Here is a 26,862-nt window from a genome sequence, read left to right as displayed (position 1 = left end):
GCTTTGTGTGTCCCGGAATGGATATTTTCAGTTCAAGAGCAGGATTAAATAAATAAAGAGCAGATCCCTGGAAAATTTGTTTTTGTTTTCTTGGAAATAATCCCACATATCATTTCCAAATCAAACAAAACATTTGGCAGGACGTAAACCAAACATTTCAGTCAGTATTGGTGCTCCCCTGAATACAGCCTCCTCCTTTAGCCACATGGTGAGGACATTTACCTAAGGCATGGAAAAATTAGGTTCAGTCCCATTCACTGTGTAAGGGCATTTCATTCTTATCATCTGCCTTCTACATGCCTTGCTCGTCACGCTACAAGGGTTGGTCAGGCACAGTTCCCTCGACTTTCCTTGTTCACACTGCAGAGCTTTGTGAAAAGCTGCTGTCTTGAGGAGGAATTCGATTACATCTCCCCACTCCCAGCACGTCTCAGCTCTCGATGCATGTCCTGCTGCATACTTTTTTCCAATGAAAACTTGCAGATTAATAATGCATGACATAGCACAACCCACTCACTCTGAGGATGATCTACCTGTACGTACCCTTTAGGCTCATAGTTCATGCCCTATCCTTAGCAGGGTGGAGGTACAGGACAAAAGATGTGAAAACCCTGGTCTGGAAGAGAAGGTTTTCAGAACTGGGTCTTCCACATTCTTGCTGGACTGGTTACTGAGTAAGTTACAGAAATGCCTGACTCCCTTTTGTTCATCTAGCATAAAACAACAAAATTCACGCTACCCAGCACGTTCAGACAAACAGCTTTAGGATGCCAAATCTGCATTTTTCCTTCAAGAAAATAATCCCTCTCCCCTACCCTGCTTCCAAAAGGATTAACAAGAATCTGCCAGCCCATCCCTCCAGGCTTGCCTATACAAAAGCAGCACTCCAAAAGAGCATTTATCTCTTGAGTCAGAGTAGTTTCCCATCTAGTAAATAAAATATTTCTTGCTTCTAATAAAGAGCAACAATTCATAGTTAATATCTTTAACAAGAACTTTTGATACATTTCCAGAAAATAAACCTGCAACTAATATCCTGGGACTGAGAATGTTACTGATCTTGCCAAGTCAATCTAGTTTGGCTTGGAGAGTAAGGAAGATCATATAGGCCCTCAGGGTAGGATTTCTCAGAATGGGCTCAGGGTGAACAGTTCTAGAGAGCAAGAGGCAGAAGGGAGTTAAAGGATGGGGGGAAAACTGCCCTCTCTGGCACAGCAGCCCCTGACTGGTCCCCGAGCAGAAAGGACATTCATATTCCATTCCTGACCCTCACAGCACTGACACATACATACACTGTAGCTTCTGTCTTCAATAAAACCCTTACCTTCCATCTCACCATCCTTATTTCACACCACTGAGCCCAGGATGGCCCCAGAGGACTCCACTCTGAGTAGCATGAAAGCTTCTGGGGAGTTCACAGCCAAGAAATTTAGAGGTGTGGAAAGCATGAAATATACAACAGGACAAACCAGGAAAATAAAAACATACAGAACAGAGAAAACAAGAAATGATTCAGAAACATTTTTTTTTTTTTTTAAGTGAGAAGAACAGATGGATGGAAATGCTAGATAAATGCTGCAGCAAATGTCCTTTTCATGACATGATAGGGTTGGAGGGAGGGAGGCAACTGCTTGCCACTTCGGTCCAAGCAGGATGTGTTTCACACATAAGATATTTGGGGGGCACAACAGGAGGCATGTTCTCCTGAGACAACCGTGGAGACAAATATTATATATATATACATATATATATATAAAGTCTGTTCAGTATGAGGATTGGTATTGGGCATCTGCAAGCAGAAAGAAGAGTGTTCAGCTTTATGCACACAGTTACAAAGACCTGATAAAGCAGTGCTAGCTCATGATGTACAGTTTCTGGGATTTTGCACCTACCTTCATTTCTGCAGTGTTCTTTCCATGCACTAACAAAACCCCTTCAGGAGACAGCATTTCCCTAGCCACAACACAGTGTAGGTAGAGGGGGACTGTTCAGCTGGGATTCTCTTATATTCCCTGGCACAACAGGAATCTGGATGCTCCCTCAAAGCTGGACTCTTCTCAGAGAGGAACAGCAATGGTATGAGAATGCTCACAAGCTGTCTTGAAGGAAATCATGGCAAGATACAAGGAAACAACTTTTCCATCAGCACAATGGTCAAGCACTGGAACAGGTCGCCCTTAGAGGTTTTAAAATCTCTGTTCCAAAACTTGATGGGACGCAGCCCTGAGCAAGGTGCTCTGACTGTTAGCTGCCCTTGCTTTGAGCAGGGACCTGAACCAGATGACCTCTGTAGATCCCTTGACACCGAACTGTGCTGTGAGTGTGCTTTCTTCTCTCTGCTCTGTCCTTAGTGTGTACAGCTGATCCCCAGTAATACGTGACAGTGCATTACTCACCCAGTTACACACTGGCCTCTCATACAGTTGTAATATTTTAGCACTTGACTCCCAGTCAGTCTGTGAGAGGCAAAGCTTAGTTTATTGAATCTCAAGCACCATCCATGGGTGGTATAGGCCCTTATGGGTCTTCACAAAATTAGGGTCTGAAGCTATGTCCTCTGCTTCAGGCACCACGCTTTGTAAAACTCAAGGTAACTCCCTACCCTCATTTCTTCCCAGCACCCACTCAAGGTCGTGTGATATTTTTTGTCCATTTGACTCTTTCTCGTCACAACAAAACCAGCATGGTCACCTAACCATAAAAGGCCTGTGGCAGCTGTGTGTGGACAGACCACAACCACTCTGAGTGGAGACTTACACACGTGCTCAACTGATGACATACAAGTAGAAGTCCTACAACTCCTGCTTGCCCAACTGCTTGCATCCAAGGCACAGCTGAAACAGCAGAGCCTGTGCCTCGCTTAGCCATACCTCAGGCATCACCAAAGAAACCTTTAGATCCATTCAACCCTCCTTAGGCTCAGAAGACTGAACATTGCCTAGGAATTCCCCTTGAAAATGCTGGGATTTGAGCTGCTTACAGGCAATCTTGTTTCCTTTCTTTATCCCCGCTGAAACCTAGCTGTGATTAATATTCACATGTTCTGCTGGATTCTCTCTAAGCAGTACTAACAGAGCACTTGAAAGCCTTCAAGGCTTCACTCCGTTTGATGTGGTTTTGCTGGCCAATACAAAACCTGGGTGAAATTACAGCCCGATTGAAAGCCATAGCACATCATCCTCTTTAAAATCCAGCAACTTCCTGACATGGTAATGAGCTGCCTAGGAATATTCGTCTTAACGTTTTACATGAAAAAATGGGGCAGCACCCTACTTGGGTAAGACAGAAGGTTAGGGGATCACTTATTCAAAGCTGCTGCTGAACCTTCTGCTCTACCATGTGCACTCCCATATGTGCTCTTGCCTCCCACAGTAATGGAGGTCTCAGGAGCCACTGATGAAGAATAGCAACAAAGCCTGCCTTTCCAGCCAGAGCCTTCCCCAAAGGAGAGATCTGGGGAACTGTGTGGAAGCTTCCCTCGTCCCAGTGCTCCAGGCAGAGCAGCCTCCCCAGACCATAAGAGAACAAATTGCTTGTGTGCAACTGGACTACCCCAGGTGATGCCTGAGACATCATGCTGTGTTTAGGAACAGCAGCAGAATGGGGATGCTACCAAAGCTGTAGATTCTGTTTATAAATGTTTGCCTTGTGAGAAAAATCAGGTTAAAAAGAAGCATTGAGAGTAGCTAGCTAGCATAGTGACATCAGTTAACAATAATCCTGACATGGGATTTTGTGAATTTCTGTTCTGAGCTGCCTGATACTCTATGGCATAACAAGTCCTTGCTAAACTACTTCATCTGTGCATACCTCATTAACTCCTTTGAGCATCTATCATTCAATACTAAGGTAAATACTGAGAAACAGTTTTCTATTGCTCCTGCCTCTGCAAATAGGCATTAGAAGAGGACTCACATTGTACTTGGGATGAGAGTTGAGGTGAAAGGAGGGCTCTGGTGCTGCCTTTCCCTGGTTGTTCTCCTCCAAGATAGGGAAACCATTCCAGTCATACCTGTGATCATGCAAAGCTTTGCTTTGTATTCACACGTGTATTATCCTTATGTGCCCCCTAAAATCTCCAGAAACTGATGCTTAAAATAAAGGAAAATCACAGTTTACCTTACATGTGAGCTATGAGGGCACTTCTTCGGACATTATACTTATAAAGCAACCAAGTGTTCAGACATTGCCTGAAGAGCACACAAAGGTCTTGGTCTCACAGCATACACACTTTATATAGTCTGTATGTATTTCCTTCTGACAGTTCCAACCTCAGTTCTTCAAACAACAGCTTTTTACATTCAGGAAAAAACAACGAAAAAATTATACGAGTCTGGTCTGGCTTGCAATGCCTTACTGTTAACGTGAGTCTCTAAAAGGACTGAGTGACTTAGGCAGACCCAAAATTTAGTGCTCACTTCAGAGTAGCATTGCTGTTAGACACGTGGCAACAACCAGCAGAAAAAACTGAAACAGAGCTTAATGCCCTTAGAAAAGGTCCCACACACAAAACCGCTTTTATTTTAGTCCAGGTGTATCTACAAGCGTATAATGTTCAGAAAACATAAAAAGAAACTTAGCACCCAGACTTGTTGAGAGAGATGGGTGATGAGGCTTTTTCTCTGGTTAATCCATTTGTGGGAACACAGCCCAAAACTCTCATACTTTACAGAAAAGTTTCACAAGCTCTGACATGCAACAGGTATTGGAGTTTTCATCTGGCCTACCTATGTGACCTGTGTCTTAGTTTACTGAATAAAAAGATATGCAGCTAGACAAAGATGCTGAAAGGTGAGGCCCATATGGATATATTTAAGAAAAGCTATTTTTCCCTTTCTCCCCTCTCATTGAACATCTATTTTGGCTAGGGAGAAGGTTGGCAGGGTTTGGGTTCTGGCCATGAGGAACTCAGCCCAGCAGCCTGGTCGCTCGGTGGAAGAATCGAGGCATTCAGCACAGCTCTTGTTGATCCAATTATAAAGGATTTACATTAACGCAATTGTGCAGTGAGCAGAAACTTTCTAAGTGGAAAGATCTGCTTCAGTTGCCGTGCTAGTGTGTTTGCTTATTCCTGCCAAATAAACAACATCTCCTGCTGGGTGATTGGAAACAAGTGTAAGAAGTTCTGGTCATACGATGCTAATCCTTACAGTATAATCTCAACTCTGCTCCACAATGACTTCTCCAAATTGGAGAAGGCTGAGCTGGTCACACAGCAAAGCCTGTGGGTTGGCAGGGGGAGATGGCTGTGTGGCTGCTTGAGATCTCGCCTGAAGATGGGAAACACCAGGGGCTCATAACCTGCCCGCCTGCCTCCCCGCAGGCCTGATGCTCCTCATGCAGGCCTTCATCCTTCTCAAAACTTGCAGGCATTGAGGGGTGGGCTGCAGAGGGGTATCGGAGCTGTGAAGGGGTGGAGATGGAGGACACGGAGGTAGCATGGAGTCCCAGTGCTCTGAGGGAGGGCTAGCGTTGCTCTTGCTGCAGTCACACAGGGCTGCACGAGGCCTGTATCAACAGCTGCCACCAGGACAAAAGTCAGGGCTGCTCCTCACGGTAGCAGTTACAGTCACAAGGATTTGCTGCTGGGGAGAGTCATCTCTATGGCTGTTGAGGAACTTGCAGCAAATCCACCAGGCTATCTGCAAAGATGTGATGAGGAAATCTGCCAAGTGGCAAAAGCATCCTGATTTTGGTACCAGTTTTTCCTCTCTCTCTCCCTCCTGCCAAACAAACCTGTTAAGATTTGTTCAGAGGTGAATGCAAACCTGCGGGTCAACATGAGTCAGCTTTTGGCTTTAAATGACAAGACCAATCCTAGCTATACACTGGATATGCAGTAGACTTTCCTGTCCCTTTTTAATATGAACTGTTGTAGAAAGAGAAGAAGAGAAGTGTAGAAGAGAAATTGTAGAAGTGCTTCTTGCTGTGCCTAGAAATGTTTATAGTAACACTAGCTATTTCAAAAAAAGGGGTGGGGGGGTGGGAGATGGACAGGATGGAACCCATTACTAAGCTGTAAATATAAAACATGTCCTGAAAAATCTGATCTTATCTAGCTGTTATTGGCTTTGAGCTGTGACCAGTGCCTCACTGTGTATGTTGTGACATACCTCAGAAAACATGGGAGAAGTTATCTACATTTTACAATAATGAAATGAGCTGCAGTACAGCAGAACATGACAAAAAATCTCTGACCACAAAGCTGCACTAAATTAATAATGTGGTTTTATTGTCTCCAGTGCCCAAGTTTCTTTCCTTGCCTTGTACTCCACTCAGCTCTGTCCCACTGAGCTTCACTCTGTTGGGACTGATCAGACTTGACACTGGGTATTGCTCACTTGTTTGAAGGAAGAAAGGTCATGGAAGATTATTTTTTTTAATCTTTTCTATGAAAAGGGATAGAGAGACTTTCTCTCTTCACAGTCTCGTCTGGTTACTTTTGTTTTTCCATTGCCATCTGCATCCCTGATGTTCCTTATCTGTGTGCTTAAGCTAATCCCTTGTTATCAGAGAGAAGGACATCTACATGTTCTCCCTGCTCACTCCCTAAAACACGGAGCAGAAAATTGCCTGAGGTTAATATGAATATTAAACTGAAAATCTGCTGAACATCTCTCCTTGCAGGAACAATCAGGCTCCTGCTCTCTCTTCAGTACACAAGGCAGATCTAATAGTCCACCTGTGTAAGAAGATCACAGGGACCGAGGGGAAGAGCACAGAAAAATGAAATGAAACCAAGACCACCTACAACAAATGCAACTAGAACATGCACCTCAGCCAGAGCTTAGGTGACAAGGAGCTGAAGTCTGCACTGCCCCGTTGCAGCATGTCTTGGGAGTAATTCAGTTGCTCATTGCTTACCTGCAGCGAGGATCAGATGTCTGCTCAATGGCAGCCACAGGAACAAGGAACTTCCTTTACCAACAGATTTTTTTATTTTTTTTTTTCTCCCCTGGAATTATTGCATTTTTTTTCATCCCCTTTCCTTTGTCTTCATGGCACATTCAAATTGCTTCTGCAGTAGCAGTTAAGTAGCAACTTCTGCTACCAACTGGCAGGGGCCCATGCTGCTGCCTTCCCAAGGGGACTCGTCCAAAGGTGGAGCCCAAAGCCACCAGCTAAGTGACTGCTGCAATACCCTACCTTCTCCCTCCACCTAATGAATAACTGGCCCCTGGTGATTTTAAGACACAGTACTTCCTTCCCTGATAATTATCTACCTGCCAGCCTGGGTTTAAACTTTGCCATCCACTTGTTTGAGACCTGTGAAGCAGAACAAGGCTAGGAACATGCTTTATTTAAGCCAGAATTGCCTGGGACCTAGAGGCTCCAAGCTGGTGTTTCCACCCAAGCTGCCTGGTGTGCAGGGTACTCCTCACCCAGCTTGCTGGGCTGTCAGGGAGAGCCCTTGTTTGGTGCCTGAGGTGAGTTTGAAAGTGTCAAACAGACAACCCCAGAGCCTGAGGCTTCTTACTCATTCCCAGCACACAACATGTTGTTGGCCCTGTGCACCTGCAACTCTCCCTGTGCCTTAAACCACCATAGGCCCTACCCACACCCCCTGACCCTAGGGGCTTTGACCTTTCTGCACAACAAAAAACAGATTATCTCAGGCAACATACTGTCCAGCAATGCACAAACTGCCAGAAGCCCCTGGATGTAGACTTCAGTGTAGACTCTGAGCACTAGGCAGCACCTCCTTATCCTTGGAGAACAGGACCAGCTTTTCAACTGACCTTATCTCCCCAGGCCTGCAGGAAGGAGATGCCCACACCACCTCCCCTCCCTACAACCACCCATATTGTGCGCAACCAGGACTCCTGCTGGCCCTGACCTCCAAGCCCTACACAGGTACAAACACCTACCCTAGCAGGTTCAGCATTTAACCCAGCCACTGCAGCTGGAGCAAAACCACTACCAGCAGCACAGCCTCACAGCCCCAGAGACAACCTCATAATTCCTGGGGCAGATATAGTCAGCACAGGTGTCCCCCACTACGTGATCCAGTCTGAGCATCCCCTTCCCAGATGGATGGATAAAAGAAAAAGGCAGAGGGCTGAGGAAGGCAGGATCTGAAAGCTGCCTGTAGTCCACTGATGCGTGATGTGCAACTGCTGTGTTGCCATTGGACCCCTTCACCAACACAGGGGAAAAGGAGAACTAGATGACAAGCCCTCTGAGCTTATATAGACCTGGTATTTCCCACAAGTACTGTTCAAATTGCCAGATGACGGTAAAACTATGAAGAAGGAGGGACGTTTTGAAGGTCATTTCTTGAGTCTTGTCTATTACACAAGGAAGAATAAAGGAGCCCTAAGGCTAGAAGAAAAGCAGAATAAAAGACAGTATTACTCTGTCCCAGTACTTGTGTAGCAACGTTGTGGTAGCAAAGCTCAACACCGGACAATATGGGAGGAGGCAGTGAACTGCCTTTGGTTACACATATTCTCATAATCTCCTTCTCACCACCACCAGGGATCAGACAAAATTACTTTTGGTGACACAGGACAAGACATGCTGGCTAGCAGGCCTCACCATGTCTCCAGGCTTCCCCATAGCCTGGTGACCATGTGCTGCTCTTGGATCCCATAGGACCAGATAAGGACGGAGAGCTGTTGTCTCCCTGTCCTGCCCTACCTCTTCAGGTCACTAGCAGCACTGTTCATTTGCTTATACACTTTTCTCTCCTATGGCTCCTGCTCTCCCTACCCCCAACAATTCACGGCTTCAGCCCCTTCTCTTCTTTTGGGTCTCCCTTGTTTTCCTGGTCAGGGTGTGCTGAGAGGCTGGATATGGTTGTGCTACCTGACCTGCCAGTCTTGTCACTATGGCCCCATGCTGATCCTTCCTGCCTACCCACCATTCCTTCTGGTGATCCCACATCCACATTGCCCTCTATTCCATTGCATAAATGTTTCTAACTGCAAATCTTGGCCCTTCAAGGGTGGGAGGGCCTGAAGGTTCAGAAACTGATCTGTCAATAGGTGTCATGGGGAAACAAAGCACACATTATCCGTTGTAAACATTCTTTCTTCCTTTTTATTTTTTTATTAGAGGCATTGTTCCTTTTACAGGGGAGTCTGCCAGCTCCCCAGGTCCCACCACTCATTTACCACTGTCAGCTCACAGAAGGATCAACAACAGGTTCTTCTAAAATAATTTTCACCCACAGAAAACTCCCAGTGCGACAAAACTGCTATTTCAGAGCACTCCCTATTTTATTTTTTTAAACTCACTGATCTTTTCACAGAGCACCTTAGTGCTATCATATGGGGACATTTTGGTTTTGGGGAAGATTTCAGAAGAACCTCCTTGCAGCTCTGAGCTCCTTCAGGGCTCCAACTTTCCTTGTTATAAGAAAGCAGGCCGCAGCTATGTATTGAAGATACCACCCTGGGCAAAAGCATATCTGGTAACCTTTAGCTACAGAAGTAGCCTGTGGGTGTAACAAAGAGTTTGTTCATCATCTCACCCTTTTAAACCTCTTTTTTTTTTTTTTTTTTTTTTTTTTTTTTTAGGAGAAAAGCCAGATTCCTCTTCTATATTCAACCCTCAGTATCCCCAAAGTGATTGTACAATTCTTGTCCTTGAGTGAACAGTGTGTTTCTACTGCAGTAACCCCACTTGGCAGGCTACCACACATATTTATTATTTTCTGCATGAGAAAGTGCTTTTCAGTCCAACCCTTTCTCTTTCTTTCCTTCTGCATTTTCGTATGGAGGCTTATCTACTCACCTCTGTCAGTTTGAAAATAGTAACCGGGGTGCAGGTGACGTCTTTTTCATTATCTAGGAGTTTTTTAAACTCTAAAGGAAGCTTTGAGTTTTAGGTAGTCCTTTCTCAAAGTAGGCCAAACTTGCAGTTTTATTATCTGCAAACACGGACATCCCCACACTGCCCAGGGCCAGCCTCGGCGCCTTGCCCAGCGTTGTGCGTGACCATATGCACGTCCACCAGTGCCCTTCTCTCCTCCTTGGGCACGAGTGTGAAGTCCCCACAGGTTGGAAAATAAAGACGCCCATCAGAAAGAAATGGTGATCTGAGGTGTCCTCCTTGATTAACAAAAACATTGTTTAAAATTGTTCAGTTTTATGTAGAAGTTTAAATAGTCATTGGAAGAGGGTCCAGAGTCTGGTAACCATGTGGCTGGCAATGCTGCTCTCACCTGCTTCGACACGCTTCTCCTCTCCTTCCTAAATGCAGTCCTGGATATAAGTGGATAAAGACAGCTCTGCTCTTCCCTCCCTCCTCTGTGACCCTGAAAGTCCAGTGGCTAACACATCTGCTTACTCAGAAAGAGTAAGAGGATTAAAACCTGTCTTTTGCGAGGAAGATTTTGTTTGTCCATTTCCCAGTGCTGCTTGAGATTCAGCACAAATTCACTTCTGTACTTCTAAAATGCCCAGGCCAGAAGCTTTCATGAATTCCCTATTAATTTTGCATTGGCTGAACTAATTAATTAACTGGTCCAGTACACAAATACTTTCAGATCAGCTGGAAACTGAGTTTCCAGTGAATAAATAGATCCCATTTTAAAACAAACAAACAAACAACAAAACAAGCAATTCCAGACCTGGCAGTGCCTCTCCTACACATTCAAAAAAAATCCAAACCATGGGGTTTGTACAGCATCCAGCAGAGCTTAGCATGAAGTCTCCATCTCCCGGCTGCAGTGCCCCAGGCCCATGGGAGCAGCAAGACCTCCACCAGCACCCCTAGGCCCAGCTTCGCCCGGCAGCCCAGGGAAGGGCACAACATCACCGAGGCCTCCAGATGGGCTTCACTTCCCCCAGGAGCTGTGAAGGTGTGCTAAGGCTCTTGCCTTCCCTGGTTGTAATTACTTGCTGGTGTTAGGCAATGGCTTTATTACTGCTGCCAGGATCGTCATCTGGCTTCAGTTTTACCAGGCCCTTTGAGTGTGATTCATTCAGCCAGATCTGGAGGGCTACTGTAACGTGGTCTCCATTTGAGCAACTTATTTAGCCTTCCTTTGTAGGTGATGGAAAGAAATGGGCTCTTCTAGCAACCATCCCTTCAAAATGGATTATCCTTCAAAGAAAAATCCAAGGAAGCCATATGGCTCGTGGCACAGAAATACCTGTCTCTCTACACTGAAGTAAAAGGGAGCCGATGAGGGACTTGTCCAGATCACCTATGGAGAGGCTTTAAGCTTCAGAAAAATTAGATGAATGCTATTCTCAGAGGCAGTGCATTTTTATGACCGAGCACTCTGGGTGTCTACATGCCTTGAATAGCTCTGCGGTCTGTGCAGCACTGTCTGGACGCCGAGATGCCTTCCCCTAAAGCAACTGTAGCACAGCAGTAGTTCGCTTTTCTCAGTGATGTGAAAGAGCTTACTGATGTCAAGATACTCTTTAATGCAACTAAGAACCATTTCCACTGCTTTGCAGATCTCTGAGGTTATGGTATCGCACAATGAAGTTACTCTTTTTTCTTTTTTTGGAAATGAATTCAAAGAAAAAGGAAAAAGAGATACAGAGAGAGCATGGTGAGACTTATATCCTGTGTAATTCTGAGAAGAGGACTAAGTTCCTGACCCTCCAGTATACCAGCACGAGCACAGAATAAGATGGTGCTCCAGAAAGGCTGGAATTGAAGATTTTGACCTCAACTGTTTTTCGTGAAACAACAAAAACAGGGGAGAAGTGGGGGAAACAGACCATACAACTATACATTCCAGCCCATTTTACTGTGTCACTTCAATAGCACAAGAGTTTTAAGTGGTATTAAACTGTGCCATGTTAGCAGACCGGTCTTCTGATGTAGACAGCAGAGCTATTGAGAGATTTCAAGCACCCAAGACAGAAGTTGAGTTTGTGTAAGTTTATAACACAAAGCCTCTCGCAAGTGCTTGGCCAGGCTCTTGTCTACAAATCTAAGCAGCAAGCCCTGCAGTTCTGTGAGTAATTTACACCAGGCTAACTGAAGGCTGCTGCCAGAGGGGACAGCCAGTCCCATCCACCTGCTCAACCATCTCTGAACCCATCTGTCCCCTCCCTTGTGCCTATCACTTGTGAAAGCCACTGGGCTACCTGAATTTAATCTCTACATTGTCCAGAGCAATTTTCAGCCAGCGCAACAAGCCCTGGGATTCCTCCCACAACTTCAAGACCTGGTGTAAAGGGAGGGGAGGGGTGGGGAAGGAGAAGGTGCGACTTTCTGACCAGCAGCAGAACATGGTCTTGGTCACATCATTTCAAAGACAAAAGCAAAAGTAAAATACTATTCTAAGTCTGATCTTTTCATTTTCTCCTAGGTTCAGAGGATCCCCACCACATTTGGGTTGTATCTAGAGGTTCATCGATTGCTCTCATTTTGTCGTATCCACAATGGAAGAGAGAAGAGCAACCCCTGCACTGCTGGCAACCCACACTCACCCCATCCTTGTAACTCCCACATCTCACTTCTCTGGGAGGTGGTAATAAAGACTGCTGTGGGAAGGGCGTTTTTTTCAGTCCTAGGCATGAACTACTGTGGTGTGGTAAAAAGCAAAGGGAAAGAGCTGAACTGCAGGAGTTTGCCCTGAGGCCTTGTGGCTTCTGGAGGAGACCTTCTCTGGTGTGCTCTCTGCTGAAGCAGAAACCCATGACACATTTGCTATGGCAAGAATTCTGCTCCCAAGGGAAACAGTCAGAGAAAAGGCTTTGATATCTCCATGCTATGGCCTTTCTTCATAAGAGGAATATTATAAATATGCAAGAGCAAGCATCAGAGGAAGAAAAACGTTGCACAGATCTAAAATGGGATAGTCCACACAGATCTGTTGGCTGACATCAAGCTAGAAGTAACAATTTAGGGCTACATAAACCTCTTTTGAAGTACAAGACGGACATCAAAATCAATCACATCACCAATTTCAGCTTGGAATGACAAGTGTCTTAACTTCTCAGCAGGGTGTCCTTGCTGACGTCACATCACCCAAAACAACTGCTCACACTCCCAAATTACCCAAGCGTTCATTGCTTTGCCCTCCCATCACTTTGGTTTTCTTTCTGTAGCTGAAGACACCAAAGCGAAGCTGGACATGAACACAGGGCATGTGCCATGAACAGAGAATGAACAGGTTGCGGTGGGACTCTGGCAGCAGTGGGGGGGCCCAGGTGGGAGCTGAGCTGGGGAGGTGGCAGGTCCTCTGATGAACACGTGCCTTCCCTCCACCGTGATGTGGGCACCTCGCTGCGTCTCACAGCACCACTGACTGTGAGCCCTTTCTTCCAGGTGAGTCAGAGAGAAACTCATCAGCCTAGCTCTGTAACAGCAGGTAAGGGACAGAAGAAAACAAGGATGCTAAACTTTCTTCACTGCAAGCTTATGGCCAGGTAAAGCAAGTCCCTAAATAGCTAAAATAATTCTGTATTTTGGTGATAAATCATTGGAGTGCTGAATTAGACGCTTATATCTTGGACTATGGATGTTCTTTGTCCTAAAACTGGTCAATAACCTCTGACCACTGGTCAGTGGTTTTCTACTTTGACTTGTTTTTTATCAAATAAAAAATAGTGATTTTAAAGAAAGTCCGGGTTTTGCAAAGGCTAGATTTACTGTGCAATATACACGTCATTACAAATTATTTTGCATTCGGGGTGTTGATGTGTGTTTACATAGCATGGCAGCCTTTTGACAGAAACTATACTGAGGTTCTCTCCAGTCTCCCTGTCCTACACGGAAGCAATAAAAATCTTATTTCAGACTCTAACACTCCCCCAGCCTCTGGTCCTGCTAACGGAGAGAGGGCCTTACCCTGTCCACATAAGCTCCAAACTTTGGTACCTAGGACCACTATTTTCCATGTCTATCTATTTGTCTTAAGTTCCAGCTGCTTCCTGTTATAGTAAACATTTCCTTCACAGAAAGTTTCAAACACCTGTTTTTGTTTGTTTTGTTCTTTCACATTTTTGGGGTGGGAGGACCAGGAGGTGAAGGAGAGGGATGCGTACCTGCCAGATAATTTGATAGGCTTTTCAAAATGTCTTTTTCCTCCTCTAAGCATTTTGCTTAGTTTAATAGTTTTCCAAATTTCTAGCTAAATCAAAAAAGCTTTTGGTCTAGCCCAGCTCCACCCCTTGCATATTGTAGCAAAGTGTAAACTTCCCCCAAAGCTATCTAAATTTAGAAAACCACACTAAACTTACTGTTGTAACAGTGAAGTGTTCGATCTTCTGTACGTATGTAAGAGGTACAACTTAAAGCTACTTAATACCTATCTTGCTTATGATAATTTTGCTCTGTCCTGTTCAAATGAAAATAGCAGAGAGAAATGATTCAGTCTTGGCCAATGTTATTTTTAATTCATCAGGATTTATTCTATATGTTTTCTTCCAAGCAATTGTATACTGAAATGTGTGCAGACACATTGTCCTTTGACAGTGTTTTTTGTTGTTTTTTTTTTGTTCTCATTTTTGCATAAACACCATATTGATGGTAATATACACATATATACACATATATACAGAGAGAGGTACTGGCGAAAAGGAATCTTTTCATGAGGCTAAGTAAGTGTTGGACATCTTTCACTAAAAATGTTAGAAATGTGCAGATACATCTATATTTAGAAAGGGATTTAAAATGAGGAGACAGTGAACAGAGCATCTTCTGCAGCAGGATTTCTATTATGCCTGTTTTTTAGGACTGCTACAGAGCTTTAAGATGCTGTAGCAAATCTGCATCAAGCCTGGGATGATACTGAGGCAAGATCAAATAATGATTGCTTGTGAGAGCTCTTTTTTAGTCCTTTCTTATATTCCACTATCTTTTGAATTTGGGTGAGTTTGGTTTTGTTTGTTTTTCTTTTGGTAATAAATTGACGGTTGCTGCAACAAGCTACATGCAAGAATCTTTTTGTATCAAGTCTAGTATCAAGGGACAGAACTGAGATTTATTCTAAATGCAATATTGATAAAATGAGCTGGCCAGCCTGACAGTGCTTCAACAGCCAAAGGCCAAATCCTGCCCCTTTCTGCTTGGGTTGGTACTTTTATCTTATTACTTTACTTGGGAAAATGGAGATAAGCAGGCTCCTTGTATGATGGCCTTTAAGCCTAAGACACAAACAAAACTTTGGATCTTGTATATTTAAGTCATATCTAAAAGTGGTCTTTAGGGCCCTAAGCCTCTTAGATGTTTTTGACAGAGATACTCAATAACATAATAAAAACACATCAATTTTTACATAAACCTTACTAAAAAAAAAAAAAAAAAGAGCAAAAATATGCTCATTGTTTTGCTTAGCCTTTTATTCCATCATTATGGCACAAGATAGAACTTAAACACAACATCACTGAATAAGTTTTCAACTTCATTAAAATTAACACTAATATGTTTTATAAAATTCTTTTGATATGATACTTTCCCTTATCAAGTGATAAAATAATTTTCTCTACAATACTGAAGTACATTGCCACCTGCTGGCCACAAACGTTTTTGCAATTTAAAAACACCAGAAGGCTTATAAAACATCAACGTTTAACAATGCAGCATACAGTTATTGAAGAAGTACTATTGACCCAGGCTTTGGCACAATATTTATAGAAACGCAGCTGTGAACTTCTCCAAATGGCATGTTCATTTCCAAAATTCTGTGACTCCCTTTTGCTAGCATCTCTGTCTTTATTTTTCTTTTTGCTTTGTCTAACTTACTTAATGCTGAAGCTTTGCTATTTTAAAGGAAAAGCCATATTCTTTCTCAGTCGTTACACACCTCAATTTATTGGGTTTGGTTTTCTAAAATTTGGATTCCAGTTTATTGTTTTAGAACAATACATAAAATGATACATTTATAAATATATATATTATATCCGGTATACATAACATTGTTTTTCCTCTAGAATGGGAGGGCAGACCTTTGCACTACATCTTTAGTTGGTTTAGGCACGGCCTTGCTCTTGATTTTCTGAACTGCTTCCTATCATAATCTAAAAAAAATATTTTTACAATCCAACTTGTATCAAATTTTAATTTTGTTTGAAAATATATTTATAAGAAAAAAATATTTGGTATTTCCCCCCCTCGCTCACTATTACCCTTATAAAATATATGGCTTTTCATGTTCCTCTCTGTTTTAGTGTTTTTCAATAGGCAGTGAAATTAGGGACAACTTCCCCGCTTAACATTTTTTTTTTTTATACAAGCACAGAAACCAGCTTGTGCACTTTCTATAGAATTCCAATGCATATCACGGTAATGTAAGTGCAGTGATTTTTAAAAAAAAGCAGTCATGACTGATTGACATCTGTATATGAAAACATAATATATGATTATCATACAATACCCATTACAGAATATACAATCATCAAAACTGCAGATATATAAATACATTTTTAGCCACATTGAAGCAATAGTTTTATCTTATACACAGTGTATGCATACAGAGTTATTAAACTAAAATTTTCATCTTGTTTTTTTCTCAAAAGCTTGCTGAAAAACAGGAACATACTGTATTTGTAAATGGATTGCTTGACAGTGCTGTTAAGAAATTAGAGTGAACAAGGTTTAAAAAAATTATATGTAACTTAGTTGGTAGAAAACACACAAGCCCCCCACTTTTCCAACATGACTGTTGTTTTCCTATGAGAGGGAGGCAGAGTTATGAGTGGCAGTTCTGTTGAGTTTGATCATACAAGGGTTTCTGGGAGGGCATCAGGGTTATCTGCTGATAAAAGCTCCCAAATTTGCCATCTCTCTCTTTGCCAATCATGCCAGTCTGGCTCTGAAACATTTTTACTGTTCTGACTGTGAGCTGCCGTCGAATAGATATTACCCACTTGGGAGTGCGGGGCCAATCGCTCCTGCCTGGAGATGGCCTGCTCAGGGGCTTTGGCTGCTGGTCCTCCAGCTGCTCTGGTCCCTGAACTTTTTTCATGTCGTTGAAGTCTCCACAAAGAGTGCAATGTTGAAGAAACGCCTGATCGCTGCGACAACGCAGAGCTTGTTTTTGCTGGGCCAGGGTATGGGGGTGGTGGCCTCTCTTTTCTGTAGGAGGGCTTGGCCATGCTCTGAGAACAACCCGCATGTGAGTCATACTCAGTGAGGTCCTCCACACTGCTTAAAGTCAAGTGCCGCTCCGACTTTGAACGTGACTGGTCCAAACTCCTACCGCTGGCTTCAATATGTGGGTTACTGCACACCCGAGACACTGCAGGATGGAGCTGACACTCAGGAATGGCAGCAGTTGTCTGACTCCTTCGCATGACTTGTCTGCTGTTGTCCAATTCCGATGAGCTTCCCTGCCATCGAGGAGAATATATGGATAGGTTCCCCTGGGAAAGAGAGCACTGTCCAGGTCGCAGCAAGCTACTTTCGTAAATGTTTCCATAAGAACCTGGGGTCCGGAGTAAGAAATACAATGTCAGTCTGCACAGTCCTTTACATGACATTTTACAAGTTACTGCTTTTTCCCTGCATCATACCGCAGAAGAGAGATAGGGGCTTTTATCATTAGGCTACACAATTAAAAGTTTATCAGCCCACCACTGGCTGAACCCAAGGACATGGAGCAACAGCCTTGCATTTGTCTGACTACCAGACTGAGTGCGGAGCCAGGCTCTTTTCAGTGGTTCCCAGTGCCAGGACGAGAGGCACTGGGCACGGACTGGAGCACAGGAGGCTCCCTCTGAGCACCAGGCAGCACTTCTGTGCTGTGCAGGTGGCAGAGCACTGGCACAGGCTACCCAGAGAGACTGTGGGGTCTCCTTCCCTAGAGAAACTCAAAAGCCACCTGGGCATGGGCTTGGACAACCTGCTCTGGGTGGCCCTGCTCAAGCAGAGGTTGGAGCAGGTGAACTCCAGAGGTTCCTCCCAACCTCAGCCATTCTCTGATTGTGTGAACCTCTAATATTTCTGATCTGAACTATGCCTATTGACTGAAGTGACTCAAGTACTTTGCTCTAACATAAAGCCTTATAGCACACAGCATCTTTCGATGCAGGAGGTGTTTCAGTCTCACAGTTCCTTTGTAAGGTGGGTGCAGATTGCAGGAAAAACAACAGGCAGAACGGGACAATAACTTGTCAAGACCACTCTATTCATAGGTAGAGTCAGAGCTTTCAGCCTCACAGGCTGTGCTTACGCCACTACTGCAGCTACTTCCAAGTCTCCACAAGGTGTCCAGCTTCTAGTGAGTTTTAGAACTATGTAAAACTGTTTTCTGAAGTAATTAGAAAATGATCTTTTAAATTATCTTCTAACAGCTTGAAATGCTGTCACATTTGTAAAATCATTGTACTTCTCTGTATTTTATTGAACAACCCTTTAAAAGTCCAAGATCTGGTCAGTGGCTTACGTACACGTTTAGCTCTCGGCAACACAAGTTCTCCCATTTGTTTCACTGTGATTTCTCAACACATGGAAAGTTTATGCTTCTGTTAGATTTGTGTTTAAAACTTCTGAGAAATATCTGACCTGTAATTCCTGTATCTTTGCAGCCACTTTTCAGTGTTGAATGCCAGGTGCCCCAGATATCGAAATGATCTTCTGAAACATCTGAATGGGAAGAAGAGCAGAAAGAAGATGATGAATCAATCCTTTTAAAACCATTATTTAGAAACACATAAATGGAATATTAAGTTGAATTGACATAAAACTTTATGTAAAATATCAGAGTTGATAACATATACTAGCAACTGGCTTGCTGTGCACCTAGCACAAACAGAACAAATGTATTGTCTGCAATTACTTGCTGTTCCAGGCTCAGATCATGTAATGAATTTAGTGAACTCTGTATGGACAGGACACCTGAGCTTGCTGAGAGAGTGAAATTTTCATTGTCTTCTGCCTTAATGAAGTCATAGAATCACAAAATGGTTTGTATTGGAAGGGGCCTTAAAGATCACCTAATTCCAACCCCCCTGCCATGGGCAGGGACACCTCTCACTAGACCAGGTTGCCCAGGGCCTAGTCCAACCTGGCCTTGAACACCTCCAGGGATGGGCCATCCACAGCTTCTCTGGGCAGCCTGTGCCAGTGCCTCACCACACTCTGAGTAAAAAATTTCTTCCTAATATCTGATCTAAATCTTCCCTCTTTTAGTTTAAAGACATTCCCCCTTGTCCTATCCCTATACTCCCTGACAGAGTCCCTCCTCAGCTTTCCTGTAGGCCCCCTTTAGGTACTGGAAGGCCACTGTAAGGTCTCCCCAGAGCCTTCTCTTCTCCAGACTGAACACCCCAACTCCCTCAGCCTGTGTTCATAAGAGAGGTGCTCCAGCCCTCTGATCATCCTCATGGACTTCCTATGGACTCATTCTAATAGGCCCATGTCCTTCTTGTGCTGGGGGCCCCAGAGCTGAACACAGTACTCCAGGTGGGGTCTCACAAGAGCAGAGCAGAGAGGGTCAATCACCTCCCTCGACCTGCTGGCCACACTGCTTTTGATGCAGCCCAGGATACGGTTGGCTTTCTGGGCTGCAAGCACACATTGCTGGTTTGTGTTGAGTTTTTCATCAAACAACAGCCCCAAGTACTTCTCCTCAGGGCTGCTCTCAGTTCATTCTCTGCCCAGTCTGTATTTGTGTGAATGGCAGAATTTGCACAAGAACAGGAGGATTTGGTCAAGAAAAGTTAGATCATGTATTTTTTTTAAGGAAAAGAATGGCAAAGTTCCCTCAAGCAACCCCAGTAGCTGCTGTAAGGCATGCTCTAGCAACCTGCATCTTGGGTCTTACAAGAAAGTGCTGTCGCATAACAGAGATTTAATGAAATGCACACGTCAGGCATTGTTCTGGATTCTAACCATTTTGTGCCATTTTCAGACTTCATCTGGCAGTAAAGAAATTTCTTAATTCGTCATGGTCTACTATCATCGTGATGCATATTAAAGTCCAAAAGATGGTTAATATGATAAAGCTTCATGCAATTTCCTGTTGATAACTTACTAGAAACCTAACGACATTTTGCAACCTATTCAGAGATTTAGATGCTGAATACATCTAAATAATGCCCAGTGGCATTTATAAAGCATACAATTGAGATAATAGTCTAAATCCCATTAATTCCAAAAGGGAATTTAATCACATAACCACTACCTCTGAAACCAGATGTTTTTTAAAATGCCACCAAACAGTTATCTGCACCACTAAGCACTGAAATTCCTTAAAGTTTGGCTTACTACACATGTATTTCATGAAAGTAGTTATTAATATTTTTTTACATTTTAAAATGAAAATCATCTGAGAGCGCAGGTGAGCTATCAGCTTTAACAACAGTTCTTTATAGAAGAAATCATTCAGGTGTGCACTCCCTAGACATGTATGGAAATTATGGATCCCTGCTCTAGTATTGGTAGGTGTGTTATTGGTAACAGATGTAGAGCTGTGCAGCTCAGCTGTGTTCTTCAATGCAATGGAGTTGAGGTCATTCTTTTCAATTGGAGAAAATTTATAGCATGATGTCTTAAACTCAGATTTTTCCAAAGTGTAGAGCATAACCTTGTAGGTATTACAGTCCTGCCAAGCAGCACTAGAAATAACAGTCTTTACAAGGCTGAAGAGCAAGACATACAGAGTTCTGTTTTACTAAACAAAAGCTCCAAGTTTTGACAAATGCCACACTAAGAGCATCCCTAACAGCTGGCTGAGCTAAAGAGGAGGACTGAGCAAACACTTAAGCTCAACAGAAAAAAAAAGGATATTGGTCAGTCATTTCTTGTGAGATTGTTACACTGCAATAAACTCAAGTCCTGATAGCTGACAATATAGAGCAGACACTTTACAGTTACTTCAGAAACCCACACTGGTCACTTAGAAAGTGGAACAGGAGCAGCATATACCTTTTCCAGCCTGTGATGCAGAAGAATTCTCCTTTGTCTTAGGCTGCAAATGACCAACCAGGGTGTACTGTTCAGGCACCCTGTACAGCTTATCTGGACTGCGGGCAACTTCTTCTTGTGTTGCCATCAGTGAGCGTTCAGAAAGTACTGGGGAGTTGTTGTCGTATGGGGAGACATCTCCACTCGAAGCTTTGTTGGAGTCTGTGGAAGAGTGTCTTTCTCCTGTGGAGTAGGAACCTTCTGACCGCAGCATCTCGGGACTTCTGGGAAACATTGTTAAACAATCTACTGTTAATGAAAAATGCTTTATATTCACAGCTACAGGTGCAGTTTGACATCATACAGATAAAAAAAATTAAATGCAAAAGTATGATCATGGGTGCTGAAATGAAAACACTTCAGAAGCAGTATAGAGGTGAATTTTCCATGAGTAAAACTTCTGCCGTGAAGTGGCCAGCAGAGGCCACTAAAAATCAAAAGATGTTGCTATCATGAAAAAAACAACAAAAACCACACAATCGTACACTTCACCACAGGAAATTAAACAGTGAATCAATTCCTTATGTTACCTTGACAATTCTGCTTGTTGCAACAATAAATCTGGGGGCATGATAGGGAAGATTAGTTTGATGATAAGCAGTATGGTAAAATCACGTCTTCCATTCAAAAGTAATACACAGTCACTGAAATCAAATAATTAGCTCATCTCTCACACTGTGAGAAGGATCATCCTCTAGAGACATCAGAAGGTAAATATTCTACAGAGTGCTACCAGATATATCTATCATATTTCTGATGGGGGCAGCAAACAACTGGCTCTGGCAATAACTTCTAGAACTTCTTTTACCGTTTCACCTTTATATTACCAACAGCATAGACTGCATTTAATTTCAACCAAAAAAAAAAAAAAAGTAAACAAAACATCCACCAAAAGGTACCTCCAGGCTCAGAAAGAAACCTCTCTTTTTTCAAAGTGTGTTGGGGACACAGAGGGAGATTTCTTGAACTGTTACTGTTTATTATGTAGACAGGAGAGAATCTGCAAGCTAGAGAACCTCCCAAAGCATATGTAGAAATACTCTGTAAACACACTTTTTTTCCTGTTGGATGCCCATAATTTATATTTTTATTACTCATTTTTTCATTTCTCTGAACCTTAATCTTTGTTTCTTAGATGCTTATCTTATGCTTGCTGTTCTCTTGAAAACAGTTTTTATCAGTGACCTCACATTAATATCTGCTCTGATTGCATGTGTTATGACAGAGGGTCTTTCTTGTATACTGAAAACGACCAGCCTTTCTCAGAGTCAAATCCAAAGACAGCTTGAACTCAGTGAGCAGCCAAAGCATATTATTTGTTATGGAACAATAACCCTCTTTCCAGACAAATGAAGTAAAACTGAGGAAGGAAAATAAAGAAAACACACAGTGGTAAGACAGGCTAGCCACAGCAGACTAAAGATTAATACACAGATACTGACAAAACTTAATAACACTTTGAAGTGGTGTTTTTTTTTCCCGTCATTGACTTACAAGTGCTGTGTCCCAAAAAAATATATACACTCAACATCATGATTATTATGTTTTTCATTTTTCTCCCCCCCAATGTAAAAGGAACCATAAAGCATTGGGATTGAATTAATAATGTTTTCTCCTAGTTATCTCCCAGCAAGAAAACCACCACTGAACTGATCCTGAACCTTAACTGGGGCCAACTCACAAAACCAGAGCTGCCATTTGGCTAAGCAGCACTGTCCCAGGCTTCCCAGTGTGGCTGGCATGGTAACGTTGGGGAGTCATTAAAACTAATTGAAAATCATGCCTCAGCTATGCAACTTCCCACCTCAGCTTCCCAGATGAAGATGAGCACAGGGTGAATTAATCCACAGCCACATACTGAAGCCACAGTATTTAAATTGGCTTTTAAATATGTAAAATGCTATAACAAAATAAAACCCTTCTATCTTTCTCTTTTCCTTTTCCTTAAGTTCTTAAAAACAAACAAACAAAAAAAAAACACACACACAACAAAAACAACACGACAACAAAACACTTATGCAGTGAGTGTGAGGTAAAATGAGATGCATTTAAGCAATGTCTTAAGGAATTTTAAGAGAGTCAGAAAGACCTGAGAGGAAAGGAGTCTGTTGGTATCTGCAGACTTCCTGTGACCAAAAGTCTTTTTTTCCAGCTTTCTAGACTGAGTGTCATCTAAACATCATCCTGTTACCATACAGATGTGCTTAACACTTACACTGACACCAGTGAGGCTTATCTCATGTAAATCTTTGCAGGACCGCAACCTAACTATGTTGCACAGGGCAAAGGAGGTATTGAACCAATTAAGCCATGGCAAGGTAACACAAGGAAGGAGGGGAAAGAAATGCAAATGAAAGAATGTGGGAACAAAAACTTGAGCTTTGTGAAACACTGATTTAATGTCTTACCTTGAATGATCTCTTATAGTCTAGCTTGTCTCAAGACAGAGCTCCTGATAAAAATTTACTTAAATGGATACTGTCAAGTTTTTGGAAAGGTCCGAACATTCAAGTTTCTAACCTCATTTACTATTTCTGCTAGTAAACCCATGCAATTATTTATACCTAATATCATTTTCAAATTTCTTTAGAAAAAAGAGTCTTAAAGAAAATGCCTGTAGACTCTGCTAATCTTACTATAAGAAACTATCAAAATGGATTAAATATTATACAGCTGGAAATTGATCTCATACATTTGCTTTACATACATAACTTTAAGATGATATTTAGGAATAAATGTCTTTGGCTCACAGCTTTCCAAATAAAACATGAATCTCCATATGTTCCTTGAAACAAAAATTTTGCATCTGATTTGTTTACAGTTTGAGTTAATTATCAAAGAGATATTAATTAATCTTCTCCTAGATAATTGTGAGACTGTCTACCTATATGTTGGAGAAAAAATAAATATAGAGGCAAATGTCAATACTGCTCAGGATACACACCTATATGCAGCCTATGAATAAGGGCAGATTATGAGTCCCATTAAGAATAATAGAAAATTATGTGTTACTAAAGGTGAGAAATGGGAAGGCAAGTGAAATATTTTCTGCAGGTTTTGAACTACATTATGGAAAAGATTTAGGAAGTGGTTAAGTGCATGCATCTGACTGAAAGGTTTGAAAGCTGCAGAAAGAACTTATGCAGCACTTGTTCAAAAATACTATTTCAGATTCCAAAACAAAAATCAACTATGCTGTTAAGGAGTTTTGAGTTTTCCTTTTTAACTGGCATCCTTCTGAATTTGTCATCCACCTGAGTCTACAAACATGGGTGACTTGCAAAAATTTTAATAACAATAATTACTTCTACTGAGGACATTCCTACTTTTCCATTGGCATTAAGGCCATCAAAACCAGAAATCCCATTTTAGTTTTGGCAGAAATACTTTTCTGCTACAACTTAAAGCTTCTGAAAGGAAAAACAATTATTTCTTATAAGAGGAAAATCATACACAGTTTGATGGCTTGGCAGCATGAAGTAGCAATTTCCATATATATTTGAGGTGCCACCAACAAAACAGATTACTGCAGGATTATGATGTGGTTGCTACTGTAACAGGGTAGAGTACTCAATGATTCAGGAAGCCTCTGTGTTTAAACATACTGTATGGAAATTAAAAACTATTGTATGGACTCATCTTGGGTGCCACAGGTTTGCGTGAGTTAAAACCTATCATTGCTATCAAAAGCACTCAAAAATTGCACAAATTTAAAACACGTTTACTCTAAAATTACTCTGTATTTACTCTAAAATAACTCTAAAACACATTTATTCTATCTACTAACCATGATAAGCAATAAATAGTCATAAGAAATGTTTTATTTTTTTGTTAGTTTAAAGATGCTTCATCTTACAGCTGGAAACTGCAAATTCCATTGTCATCAAGCCAACATACAAAAACATTGGGAAAGTCATCCACAAAAGCAGACTTCATAATTGCAGCCACTGGTAATTAGTGCTTTACCATGACCAACTTCCATAAACTCCCTGACACATCAATTCATGATGCTCAACTCTTAAGAGAACTGAAATATGAGGAACAACTGATTTGTCCTCCTCTGAGGAGGAAAAGAGATTGTTTTCTATTAGATTAGAACCAAGAAAGCATTTGCAGTGACATCAAAAGCAGAGATGCGAGGGCATTTGCAGAAGCAGGAGCTTCAGTGCAAGTAATATAACATTAAAGTCTTGAAGCTGATTCCACACACTATGTTATGCAGCCAACCAGCTTTTATGATGAAGATTCTCTCAAGAATATCTAAAGTTTTCTGTTCCATGGGTCCAAATTTGGAATGTGCTCTTGAGTATATAATCAAGGAAATTCCAGTTGTACGGACATATTTTGGAAGCTCATTGTTATGAAATCAAGACAAATATCTCCTTGTTTTCTGCTTTCTCACACTTCTTACAGGAAAAATAACTAACAAATATGTATCCTCAAAACTGATATTATGTCCTGAAAAAGATTCATCTCTTAAGAGCATCACACTTCTAGCGATAACACTAAGCAACATTCACTCTAATTGCCTGGAATATCTTAACCAAGAAGTTGCAATCACAGTGAAAACTAATACTTCATTAACATTAAGAATAAATCACTTACATGATACCAGAGTAGAAGACAAATGAGAGATAGCAAGTTTTTCCTATCTCATACCTCATCTGCCCATTACTGAAAATACAATAAATTGGTACTAGTGTAGCCATAATGCTCCTATTTGGTTTAGTAACCTTTTCTTACAAAACCCTTTTGTCAGTTGTGACCGGCTTTGCACAAAAGATCTATTTTCTCCTGTAGGTGTGCATGTTGGCTGAAAAGTAAGGAAGCTAATGGAAAGGTCAATTAACTTATAGGAAACTGGATCTAACAATAACCTGTTACATCCACAATGATTTGTAATGTAAATTTATGCTCAATTAGTTTGTGAATCCACGTGAGATACAATTTTATGTCTTTCTATTACAGACGGTGAAATCCATCATTAAATTTTTTATAGGCTTGTGTCACAAATACGATCATTTCAAACTGAGAGCTTAAAGAAAAGTCTCTAAAGAGTACCATATTATTACCATATGTCACGTGATTTTCAGTGCCTCTCCTAACTGCTGCCTTAGACTATGGCAAATGTGAAACAAGTGTAAAAGACAATTAATAACTAATTATCTGGCATTTCTTGTGAATTAAATATATACATGGTTAGTTGATGTCAGTCAGACAAACTAACTGAAATTATTTCTTAACTGTAGTACACTAAGGAAACACACACAGACAATTACCACAGATCAGATGATATGTGATAATTTGCTACTGCATGTTATGTATTTATGTGGCTAAACTAACATCCTTCACAACACGATATATTCTGCATGTTATAAAGAAGCCTTTTTCCCTCATGTGTTAATTGTACTATTTCTTTCAATACTTTTTCCTTTAAAGCTAAGCACACTATTACATTACCTCCAACAGTACAATGTTCAGAGGGAGAGAAAAAAAAATCATAGCTAACTGACTGTACAAATTCAATTTTAACTATATTCTGAATGCACTAGGCACTTTCCACACACACACAGGAAGACAAAGCCCAATCTGTCCCAGAGAGCTTAGAGTCTAGGAAACCTCTTAAAAGTTACTTAAAGCAAGCTGGTCAAATTTTGTAATTTTAGGGTCTGGCATATTGGGATTCACTAGAATAAAGGCAATGAATGTGTGTCCCTTGAGAAAGCCAGGAGTCTTGTTAATCCAAATGTACAAAGTCACAGCATTAAGGCACACGGGTGTAGGCATACATAAACCATACACAAAGTTAGAATATGTTATGTAACATAACTGCAACCATAATCATAGTGACTGGTGTGATTTTTTTCTCTTCATGTTTCACAAAGCATACAATTAAATAATACCCAAAGAGTCTCCATATGCCCACTGTTACAGCAGTTGACTTGTTTACAATGCCCTACCTAAGTCACAAGTGTATACAATAGGAAAAAGAACAGCAAACTGGCCAAACGGCTAGCCGTGACTGTGTTAAGGCACTCT

At 41.8% G+C, this 26,862-nt stretch overlaps 1 protein-coding gene across 4 annotated transcripts in view; it reads right to left on the bottom strand.

Moving 5' to 3' along the window:
- Nucleotides 1-14,305: 14,305 nt before the first annotated feature.
- Nucleotides 14,306-26,862, bottom strand: part of ARHGAP6 (Rho GTPase activating protein 6) — a 322,686-nt gene continuing 310,129 nt past the window's right edge. For all 4 annotated transcript variants that reach the window (XM_040533795.1, XM_040533814.1, XM_040533804.1 and 1 more), the window contains 3 exons: nucleotides 20,785-21,047; nucleotides 18,421-18,501; nucleotides 14,306-17,341 (listed from right to left, as the gene is read on the bottom strand). In XM_040533795.1, coding sequence (XP_040389729.1) covers nucleotides 16,635-17,341; nucleotides 18,421-18,501; nucleotides 20,785-21,047 — 1,051 coding nt within the window. In that variant the 3' untranslated portion in view covers nucleotides 14,306-16,634. The remainder of the gene's footprint in view (nucleotides 17,342-18,420; nucleotides 18,502-20,784; nucleotides 21,048-26,862) is intronic.

The sequence above is a fragment of the Cygnus olor genome, chromosome 1 (assembly GCF_009769625.2).
Source record: "Cygnus olor isolate bCygOlo1 chromosome 1, bCygOlo1.pri.v2, whole genome shotgun sequence".
Taxonomy (NCBI): domain Eukaryota; kingdom Metazoa; phylum Chordata; class Aves; order Anseriformes; family Anatidae; genus Cygnus; species Cygnus olor.
The sequence above is the reverse complement of the archived record's forward strand: the minus strand, read 5'-3'. Positions and strand labels throughout refer to the sequence as shown.